Genomic DNA, 11,824 nt, shown 5'->3' on the forward strand with positions numbered 1-11,824 from the left:
TGAAACACTATAAGACACACTGGAATCTGACCTGGCAATGCCTGGGTGCCTCTCCCCCTCTCCCTGCCGCCCCTCCCTGCCCTAACCCACTCTGAACCAAGTTCAGTAACACAAAAGCCCTGGTGTCTAGTGCAAGGCAGCCTTCGCCCTTCTCTGTGAAGGGAGAGCAGAGACAGGTGTCCTGATCCACGGGGTCCTGATCAGCAGGCACAGTCCTGGCGAGTCGTATGTGGTGGTTTGAGATGGTAACCCGAGGCCTTGGCTCCAAAGAGAAATGATCTTTCCTACTTAAGAGTAAAGAACAGGGAGACCCACGACTCTGCACGACATCCTCTCTTATTTTGAGCTGAGGAGAGGAGAGGAGAGGATAGATAAGCTCCAGGAAGTGGCCGGAGTTGGAAAGACACGTCCCTTTACGATGAAGACTGCTTCCAGAGCGCTGTGAACCCTGCTCGCCCCAGAGCGCAGGTCCGGTGATGCGGGGACTTCCTCTGTTCTTCTACAGAGAGCTGTGTGGGCAGAGCCAGGGTGGGTTCCCATGGCCTGCACCCACTAGAGGCAGTCACTCTGGATCTAGTTGTTCAGGCTCGGGAGGTGACTCCTTACTTTAGAATTTGAAAAAGGGATTGTGTAACTCAGGGTTACAGAGATTAGTTTTTACCTTGCTTCATGACTGGCATGGGTAGGAGGACAGCTGTGTCTTCTGGTTACATTTGTGAAGGCACTAGAATAAGGTCTCGGATACGTAGTGGTAAGTTAAGGCACGAAGGATACATTGGTGAGGAAGAGCTTATAGTTAAGGAGAGCCTGTAATCCAGGTGAGATGACATCATCATTTCCCATTATCTTTTCAATGGGCTGAAGACGGTAACAGTGGTCATGATGGATGATTTGTTGTCTGTGGTCCATTTACGTCACACTCTGTGTGTTGATAGAGATACAGGGTGAAAACATCAAGAGGTGCTTTCTGTTCTTTTGTAGCTCTTTTTTTATATTTTTTATTGTAATTAATAAAAGGGTTACATGATATTTGCCAGATAGAAGGTGCATTAATTCACATACATCGATACCCTTTCACATGTCTTGGTACCCATTATCCTCCCCCCACCCCTCCTACCCGTCTTGGTTTTCCCCCCTTCCCTATCAAATTTCAAATAACCAAATACAAATAAATTTAATATATCAGATAACAAAGTGAGATACTGTAACAATATGAGATACCCAAGGGACAGCAAAGGATCATGGGCAGGGAGAGTCCCACTTTTTAAAGAACCAGGGCATCCGTATATCATAGAGAAGCTCCATGGCCTCCATAGAGTTCAGGTTCCTCATGGGAAGAGATGTGCTTGTGTAAGGTAGTTCTGAGGTCACTTCTAGAATGAGTGTGTCCATGGTAGCCTTGGAGGTTTAGGCTTATTTTCATTGACTTGTGAGAGCTATCTGTGTCTCCCCAAGCCACCAGACCTAGCCTGGTCATGATTCCCTGTGTGGGGACACCTAACTCATTGATTGTTCATCTGAAGAGAGGCAGTGACCCCTACTGTATCTGGGCAATGACCTGAGCTTTCCCCGTTACAGCTGCAAAGTCTGGCTTGGTAGAGAGCTTGGAATGGGTGAGGGAGACCCTCTCCCCTAAATAAATCCCGGAATGTTTACCCACTGGTGAAGTTTAAACACGAAACATGTTCGGAGGAAATGTTTTGAAGTTTGAATCTGTTTTAAGGGTGTTCCAGCTTAGATTTGCTAAAACTCCTCTGAGAGGTTCAGCATAAATTTGGCTATTTGGAGTTAATTATCCCCGGGAAAGGGGTCAAATAATGCCAGTAGATTGCCTCATCCAGGTCATGTTGTGTGCAGGCTACTTGAGCTACACTGCCATTTTTTCCTTCCATTCGTCTTACAGGCTGCTCAGACGCTTTTATTTCCACTTTACTAAGGATGGTGAGTGGCAGCCATGGCCAGAGCAGCCTTCTGACCTTCCATCAGACAGAAGGTCACCTGTATCTCATACACGAAAGCTGGTCAACTCACCCTCTGCCCCCCCCGCTTTTTTTTGGAATTGCCTCGTATTAGTAAGCATAGATTAGGGACCACTGTGGCAGACCAGTCTTCAGGATGATGTTTCATAAACCTGAATATACCTTTTCTTTTCCGGAACTTTCCCGGATTCAGTAGAATGAATTAGGAGAGGTCTCTGGAAGCCTTCATTTTCAAGCCTCAGGCTTGCTCATGGACCAGTTCTGAGGAGGGAGGCCTCCCCTTCGAAAGCTGATATTGCTGGCAGGTGCTTCACACGTGAGTCACCAGAGAGGAGGTTGTAAATAGGTTTGTTCCCATGATTCAGAACTTTGCTGAGCAATGTTCCATTATATTGACTCAGGTGTCATACCTGGCATAGCTCTTGGTGTCTGACTAGCAAAGGCAAAAATGTGTTTGTCAGAATATCCATCTTCTAAGGCCCAATAGAGGGAAGGAATGGACAGGCTGAATGTGCTGAGATTCTGAGTAAACTGAGCTTTGGACATGACATCCTGATACAAAACATAGATGTCTGCTTTGAAAACAGAGAAACTTCTACAGGCAAATGGGAGAGGTGGGTACCAGAGAGTGGAAAAGTTTCAGGCATAGGTGGATGAAAGAATGATGGTTTTTGAAGAAGATCAAGACCAGTGGCATTTCAATTTAGTTCAGCTCATTTCTACGAACACCTATTGGTCTGACTAGGTGTTAAGAACTGAGCAAACCAAGGATGGAATTGTTAAGTGTGACCTTGGAATTGGGGGAGACCTGTCTTCTCATTAAGCTGTTCAAGGTTGACTTAGAATTTGCCAAGAGGATTTTAAATTCAGGCAACAGCATTTATGAAGACATAGAGATCTCAACAGTCCAGTTCACAGGGATGGAAGGAAGGAAAATACTTAATGGAAAAAGGTGGAAGAGTGTCAGGCAAGGGGTGCTGGCTCATAAAGGGCCCCTTTGAGCGCTAAAGAACTTGTGAACCTCTATGTTTCAATCCCAGGAGCACCGGAAGAATAAGTTAGCTTGTACATGCCTCAAGTCACAGCCTATTTACTTAGCAAGGTGTGGACATTTAAAGTCCACCTATGCACTGCTCCCCAGGACCCTAATACAGTCCCCCTTTAAGAATAACCACATGATGCTAGGAAGCCATTGAAGGATTTTCAGAATTAACTTGGTGAGATTTGGGAATAATTATGTCAGTCCATGAGCAGGATGAAAGATACACTTGAAAAGGTCAACATACGATTTGAATGGGACAGTAAAAAAAAAAAAAAAGATTTCATCTATCTACCTGAGTGACAGGCCCTTATGACCCTTATGCTAGAGGATCATAGATGCATTGGGAAGAGAATTCTAAGTTCAGAACTCAGAATTCTCTGAGTTGGTTGAATGTAGGGACTTACTGAGCAAGAAGGAAAATAATATGACTGCCAGCTTTCTGACAGGATGCACAAAACCGGGAATTCTGGAACTGCAGGCTGTGTGGGTAGAGGACAAAGATGGGAGATGGGAAATGTTCATCTAGCTTCGTTTCGGACATTGCTATGGGAAGGACCCAGGGAGAATGTACAATGAGAATATGTAAGCACAGTCTGCCAGATACAACCCATGTTCAGAAGGGAGAAAAACAGATTTAGAAAGTCATCTTAATATATTCTAAATGGAAGTAGAAGGAGAGGGCTACACCCTTCCAGGAGGGGGAAATGGTTGGCAAAGTTTTGCATTCCATTCTCTGTGGAAAGCCAGAGAGTAACTAACTATTCTCAGCTTTGTGGGCCATACAATCTTTGTCATAACTATTCAAGTCTGCTATTGTAGCCCAAAAATAAGGATAGAAAACCATGTAGCTGTGTCCCAGCCTCTCAGAAAGGTGAGAAATGAGGATCATGGTCCAAAGACAGCTTGGACAGGAAAGTCTGTGTGGAAGACTCTTATCTCCAGTGAACCACCAGAAAACCAGAAGTGGAACAGTGGGTCAAAATGGTAGAGCTCTGGCCTTGTAGAAAAACTCAGGACAGCACCCAGGTACTGAGTTCAAGCCCTATAACCCACCAAAGAAAAAATATAAAGGAGGGGCAAGGTCCTCAGGTAGATGGTTAGGAAATGGAAGAGGCTGAACACTGGCTTGGGTCCCTTGGATCCCTGAATGATAAAGCCTGAGTGCTAATGGGGAGGGGGCATTCTCCATGGGTTTATGTGGAATAACCCTAACATGTTTTTCAGTGTGGCTGTATAAAATACAAGCGCTGATGATGGCTGCAAATTTTGGCTGTGCTAAAATCCCTAAAGGACATGGACCTTATTCTGTTGGCTGTGCGGACTTGATGGTTGGTCACACCAATGAGGTAAGGCTTGGGTTCATGTGAGTTCTCTTTGCGCTCTCATCGTGACAGTTTCTGGGTACCACTAGCTGTTGCTAAAGCTTGCCCTCCCCTCATCTGAGAATAACTCACCGTGACATCTGTAGAGTGAAAACTTCTCCTGGTCTACTCGTTGCCAGTTCTCCATTGCCAAATGGTTTATTTGCTTACAAGCTGGGTTTTCTCCTTCCTTAATAGCTGAAACATAGCTGCCTGTATCATTCAAAAAGTAGAACCTAGAAAGAATAATAATATCAATAGTAAGAGTAATAATAATAATAATAATATTTGATTGTAGAAAAGGGACTGTTGGAAAGGTATCCAGAGGGAAAGGAAAAGGAATGGACATTGGAAGTGAATATGATCAAAGTATATTTTATATATATATACATATATATTTATTTTATTTATACATGTATGAAAATAACATAATAAGCCCACTAACACCCAGTAAGTTGAAGGAAGGTGGGTTGAAAGAGAGTAATACCAACGGGGCAAATTTGATCATTGTACATTATAGGCACAGAAATGCATATCACAATAAAATCCCTTTGTACAATTAATTTATGCTAATAATTTCTTGCCAGTTAAAGGCTTGAGCTCAGGGCCTGCACACTGTCCTTGGACTTTCTCAAGGCTAGAGCTCTACCACTTGAGCCTCAGCACCACTTCTGGCTTTTTTCTATGTATGTGGTACTGAAGAATCAAATCCTGGTCTTCGTGCATGCTAGGCAAGCATTCTACCACTAGGCCAAAGTCCAGGCCCTATGCTAATAATTTTTAAAAGTATTTTATATTCTGTTTTTTTTTCTTTTCTTTCATGATTGTATTCATTTGGTCACCACAAGAACTTAAAATATCTTTTCATGAATGACAGATTTGGGAGTTCCCACTTATAAAACAGAGAAGCTGTTGACATGTAAGAAATAACTGGACTAAAAGTACATTAATTTCTTTCCTCAACAGAGTACCTTTCTGCGTTTATATTATCCATCTCAAGTTTATAGTCACCCTGACACCATTTGGATTCCAAATAAAGAATATTTTCAGGGTCTTACTAAATTTCTTGGCACAAAAGACTTCGTGGGCACACTGCTCTGGTACCTCTATGGTAAGACTTCGGTTGATTCCTTCTAGTCTGGGGCTGGAGTCATAGACGTCAGTGTATAAGAAGACTTTGGAAACAATGAGCATATCAGGAAGTTGAGTGCAAAGTGGGTGTGCTTCAGTCTCCACCTCTAAGATGACAAAGGCCTTGTTTGTCAAGGGCCCAGGCTACTTTCATAGGAATCAAGGATCCTCATTTCACCTATTCTGATTTGACAGTAGGAGATGACAGTGTGAGACGGTTCAAACATCTTTTGATGACTGTTTCTCTGCTCTTTCTATATTCTGTGGAGGAAACAGTAATGTAGTAAGCCTAGCAGGCTGGCAGTGTGACTGCTTTATGCTCTGGGTGATACAGCAGGAGAAAAAGACTCACACTAAAAGCCATTCCAGTGCCTCAGATCTGAAACAAAGGAGTCAAAGTGAATGCCTTCCTCATAAATGAAGAGATTCCTCTCTATTCTATCTCTTATCCGCAAGGGCCTAGACTCTCACTAGCAATCTGATGTGTATTCAATGTTTAACACGTCTACATTGCAGTAATACAGACTTTCCTGTTTGTTTAACCAGATCCTGGTGCAGGCCAGATATTACCAGGAGAAACTAACATTCCATTGTTGTTGTCTAGGTTCAACGAAAGTTTCTGCCAAGTGGAATGCTCCTCTGAGAACTGGCGAAAAATATCCACTGGTTGTGTTTTCACATGGCCTCGGAGCATTCAGGTAATACCTGAGATGATGAAGAGTTTTTAGCCTCTAACAATCAATGCCTTCAGTACATTTTGGGATTTTTCCCCATAAAATGACTAGAAGATATTGGGCCTTTGTCCTCAGGTCCTCAAAAATAGACTGTGGTCTACTGATCCATCCAAAATATGTCTTGTTTCCCCTTTCTTGTTCATGAACATGAGTGTCAGAGTAGATGAGAGAGGATGTTACACACTGCTTTGCCTTCAACCATTGTAATTACATACACTCTTAAATTTATTTCTGTAAATGAAGATTTTTATACTGGAACACAGCTCCATCATTTTCTATCATTATTCTTAGGCAGACTTGAATAGTTATGACGAAGACTGTATGGCCCACAAAGCTGAGAATAGTTAGTGACTGTCTGGCTTTCCACAAGAGAATGGAATGCGAGCCTTTGCAAACCATTTCCCACTCCTGGAAAGGCCCTACGTGCTTAGCAGTAGGAGACATAGTTTCTAGGCACCCTTTGTATTCTTTCTAAACATTTCCTGTTGAATCCACAATGCGAGAAAAAGATTGGGTCGAGTGAAGACATGAAAGAGAGCAGAGGCTCAATTGTTGAGCTCATGATTCCTAACCATTTCACATAATATACACATTTCACTACCACCCTGTTTCCAATAAGGTTATAGATACTAAAGACATCAATCCATTTGATCCTTTACTGTGAGCGCCATCTTCTTAAAGCATTGCCTTTTTGGGGCCGGGAGTTTAGCCTAGTGGTAGAGTGCTTGCTTAGCATGCACGAAGACCCGGGTTCGATTCCTTGGTACCACATACATAGAAAAAAGCCAGAAATGGTGCTGAGGCTCAAGTGGTAGAGCTCTAGCCTTGAGAAAGTCCAAGGACAGTGCTCAGGCCTTGAGCTCAAGCCCAGGACTGGCAAAAAAGCATTGTAGATTAAATAAAGAACAAGACAGAGAAAGACCTTGGCTAATATAAGGTCCCCAGCTAATAGGTGCTAGAACCAGGATTCAAACTCAGCAGTCAGATCAAGGTCTTATTCTCTTAGTTGCTTACTTTCCTATAACTGCTTTCCTATGTACATTATCTTGTCAAAAATCTTACAAACATGGCCTAAGTAAGTCCTTATTCCTGACCCCATTTTATAGGAGAGGACAAAAATCCAGTGACTATCCCAAGTCATATAGATAGTAAGTGGTGGAGACACAACCTACTGTGAAGTCTAGCCTCTCAATGGCTACACTGTAATCACTTGACCGGGGTGGTCATTTGGGACCAGATAACTGCTTGCTTAGAAGAGCTCCCCTGTGTTACTCAGGATGCTGGGCTGTGCCCCTCTGTTCACTCGATGCTAGTGGCACTCTCCCCCAAATGTGGATAATGCAAGTATTTATTATAAATATTGTCAATTATCCCTTCAAGAGATCCCTTTTGAGATCCACAGCTTTCTAGGGGGTGTCCCCAGGGCACAAGAACGTAGTGTGACCCGCATGTTTGCAGCTTTCTTAGTGGGTCTAGATTGCCTCGTGGTGATGGTAATGCTCTCGTCCCTCTTTTTGTCCCTCAGGACGATTTATGCCGCCATTGGCATTGACTTGGCATCTCATGGGTTCATAGTGGCTGCGGTGGAGCACAGGTGGGTTCCCTTGTGCAGCCAGCAAGGTTCTCCAGTCACATGCACAGAAGGCCAGCACCCATGGCTGTATTTCTCACTATGGTCACACAGCATAGGAGAGGCCGGCGGAACTGTGCATGGTGAAAAAGAGCCAATCGAATTTGAGCTTCAAGATTTCCAAAAGCCAACATGTTCGCGGCATGCTATGGATAGGATTTGCTTGGGTGATTCCTGTACTGACTTGTTCACTTAGTCTGTCTTTAACAACAGTCCCGTGCGATGGTTATTGTTGGCTTTTCTTTTAAAGGAAGTGGGGGAAGATAGAATAATCTTCTTCCTACCCCACCCCAAAGTCAGACAGCTAGGAGATGACAGGGCTGGAATCTGATTCCAGAGAATGTTCAATGTGGTTGATATCGCCTTCCAGAATTATGAAGATAAACAGGCTTCTAGACAAGACTCAACAATGAACAATAAGGTCTTTTCCCTAGAGATCCCTTGGGCTCCTCTTTGAAAACAAATGAACAAGAAAACCAAGCATGTAGAATAGGAGGAGGAAAGGAAGGCAAAAGAGGAGAGGAATATTGAGTGGAGGATGGTGTTGTGCAAGGTGGGGTGTAATCAAGAGGGACCGCAGAAAAACAACCACACTGATTTGTATCCTAAGGGATGGATCTGCATCTGCCACGTACTATTATGAGGACAAAACTGCTGCAGATTTGAGCAACAAGACCTGGCTTTACTTCAAAACCCTAACCTGGGAGGAGGGAAAGACTGAACGAAAGAAGCAGGTACGTGCTCAGCTCCTGTCCTAAAAGTGCCCTGAGAATGATGACATAGCCTGTCCGTTGTCCTACTTTCTTTCCATTGCCAAAACTCTATCTGAAGTTCCTCTGAAATCCCCTTAACAAATTGTATGGGTAGTACTAACAAAAGGCGATGACAGAGATCCTGAGCCATGCTGCTCAAAAGGAACAGAACGTAAGTGAGTAAGAACCCCCACCCCAAGCCCCCAGAAACAATATTAAAAAAAATTAAACAGCACTAATATACACCAATAGCATTATGATTATAGGCCAATTGCCTGTGTTTGAGTTCAGTCTCTGTTTTCAGGAGGGGTGTTCTTGGACCAGGATCAGGAGACTCCTTGTGGTTTTGGGTATCATAAAATAGAAATAGCCAAGTGCCAGTGGCTCAGGCTTATAATCCTAGGTATCCAGAAAGCTGAGAATGGAAGATTGTTATTCAAAGCCAGCATGGACAGGAAAGTCCATGAGATGCTTATCTCTAATTAGCTACCTGAAAACCAGAAGTGTCATTATGGCTCAAGAGGTAGAGTGCTAGCCTTGAGCTGAATTGCTCAGGGACAGTACCCGCGTGTAGGGTTCAAGTCCTATGACCGACAATAATAATAATAATAATATAATAATAATAAACTGTGTCTTATGGGATTATAGGAATAATTGAGATAAAGCCCATTGACTGCTTTATCTGTGTTACTAAGCCTACATACCCTTCGTGGAGGTAGGTATTCATACAGAAGATTCAGTGATGTGAATCTACAAAAATCTCTGTTAAGACGAAATGAAGGAGCACTGGAAAGGGTTATGTAATCAACCACAGTCATTCAGCTAGAGTGACGTCAGGTATTTGAATGCTTCTCACGGAGACATTTCCAGTATAAAGCCCAACCAGAGCTCTTCCCCACAGGCACAGCACCATGAACCATCTTTCTTTGTCAATCCCTTCTTCTAATAATCATGTCAGGTGCAGCAAAGAGCAAAGGAATGCTCCCGGGCTCTCAGTTTGATTCTTGACATTGATCAAGGAAAGCTGGTGAAGAATGAACTGGATTTAGACTTTAATGTGGGACAACTGAAGGTGAGTTTGTTTTTAAGTCATTTTTCTTGTTTTTTTTTTTCTTTTCAAGTGTTATTATAAAGGTGATGTACAGCAGGTTTACAGTGTCATATGTCAAATAATAAGTATATTTCTTTTTAGACAATGTCATCCCTTCCTTCAAGCTTTCCCAATTTTCCTCTCTCATTTTTCTTCAACTCATGTTTCTTTATTATTTGAATCTTTGGGGTATTGCAAGATTCACCATGAATAAAGAGCTACAATGCATATATATATATATATATATATATACAAACATACACAACAATATAGATGAAAATGCAATAGTCATGACTGCATCACATTGAATTATAAATGAAATTGATAACCATCGACGTTAAATCAAAAATGGACATTTCATGTGGTTCAACCTCATAGAATAGAGGAAATACTCTAATTTCTTGAACAGTTTGTATATGTTATTAATCTCAGTCATGCAAAGTAATTCTGAGATGAATAGAAGAGTCTCAAATAGGGTGGACAGGCTTTGTAAAGGCTCAGATGTGCTGGAGGGACCGAGTACAGGGAGCGGTAGTTTGGTTTGGAGATGAATTGGTTATCCATGCTCCAGATGCAATCGAGAATGTTGGAGAAAGGTAGGGCTGGAGGCATGGCTCAAGCAGTAGAGTGGCACAAGGTCCCTTAGTTCAAATGCTTGTGTTTCCAGAAATTAAAAGACTACACCTTGTCTCCATGCCTTTGTACTTCTCACCTTTGTCTGGCATCTCGTTTGCCTTGACCAACTCCCACCTAATCCTCAGGATTCAAGTCAGCCATTGCCTCATCCAAAGCTTCATGGGCCCCAGTGTCCATTTGGGGCCTGATTTAACAGTCCACCACATGTGCTCCTGACACCGCTGTATCCTAGATAAGACGCCCTGTGCGTCTGGTGGCTTTCCTCCACAGTAGACAGTGAGCTCGTGAAAATTAGACTCTAATGTCTGGCACAGAGAGGGTGCTCCATACGCATTCACGTGATAAACTACTCAGCACAGGCCCGTGGAGAGGCGGACGTCAAGCCCGATTGCGACTTGCAAGTGTGGGTAGCTCAAATGACTACTATTCCACTGCAGATATGTGTATAAAACATATGTGTATGGCACTAGGATCCCAACTAAGGATGGTGCCTTAGTTGATGATGGCCTAGTGGTGTGGGAAGTCCTCGCTGGCTCAGGACCGCTAGGCATCTTTATTTTTTAAAGAAGGTAAATTATTGATCCTCCCGCCCTGCTGTTCACCGACGTGGTGGACCTGGTAAATTCTGGGTGGCCACGTTTTGAGTTAATGTCTGGTTCAGCTCTTTGAGAACTTCAGTTTACCTTTCAGACCCTCAATTATCTTAAAAAAACAAAAATCATTGGACGCAGTAAAGCCCATCCTGCCTGTAGATTGTTCCGCCCCTCTGAGGACGCCTCTGGCCTTTTGCTGCTTTCCCATTGGCTCCCTGCCCTAAGATAGATTAGATAGGCAGAGAGGTGGATGGATGGATGGATGGATGGATGGATGGATGGATGGATGGGTGGATGGATGGATGGATGGATAGATGGACAGACAGCCACATGGATGGACTTTGTGCTACCTCCATCATTTGCTCCACCTCTCCTTTTGCCCTTGGCCTTCTGGGGCTTCCATGAGTCCTGGCCAGGGTGGTCCCAGGTGCCTGGCCATTCGAAAGTGCTACTCCCTTTTTTGAGTCTCAAAACCAATCTCCATCTACTCGCTCCCACCCCATAGTCGTTCCTTTATCATTATTGTTGCTGTTTAAGTAAATCAATGCAGATAAAGCAGGTAGGACAATGCCTGGCGCTCAGCTCTCAGTAACTGCTGAGTGCTGTTGTGGCTACAGGCAAGGCTAGCTCTCCCTAGCCTAGAGTCCACAATCCTGGATTCAATATATCTGCCAGGAAATACTTGAGGAAAAAGAATGGAGTCTAGCTGGAGTCCAATGGCCTCACATCTGTAATCCTAGCTACTCAGGAGACTGAGGCTTGAGGATCCCGGTTCAAAGCCAAGTTGGAGAAGGAAAGTCCATGAAACTCTTCTGGTAAACTACTCAGAAAAGCTCACGTGGCAGAGTGCTAGCCTTAAGCAAAAGAAACTCAGGA

The 11,824-nt window shown here is 43.5% G+C and overlaps 1 protein-coding gene across 3 annotated transcripts in view; it reads left to right on the forward strand.

Annotated features, from left to right (window-relative positions):
- Positions 1-11,824, forward strand: part of Pla2g7 (phospholipase A2 group VII) — a 28,846-nt gene that overhangs the window by 11,154 nt on the left and 5,868 nt on the right. For all 3 annotated transcript variants that reach the window (XM_090355299.1, XM_090355300.1, XM_090355298.1), the window contains 6 exons: positions 4,246-4,367; positions 5,349-5,493; positions 6,118-6,211; positions 7,773-7,841; positions 8,488-8,611; positions 9,588-9,701. In XM_090355299.1, the coding sequence (XP_090211425.1) occupies positions 4,246-4,367; positions 5,349-5,493; positions 6,118-6,211; positions 7,773-7,841; positions 8,488-8,611; positions 9,588-9,701 (668 nt within the window). The remainder of the gene's footprint in view (positions 1-4,245; positions 4,368-5,348; positions 5,494-6,117; positions 6,212-7,772; positions 7,842-8,487; positions 8,612-9,587; positions 9,702-11,824) is intronic.

The sequence above is a fragment of the Megascapheus bottae genome, chromosome 22 (assembly GCF_031878675.1).
Source record: "Megascapheus bottae isolate mThoBot1 chromosome 22, mThoBot2.hap1, whole genome shotgun sequence".
Classification (NCBI taxonomy): Eukaryota; Metazoa; Chordata; class Mammalia; order Rodentia; family Geomyidae; genus Megascapheus; species Megascapheus bottae.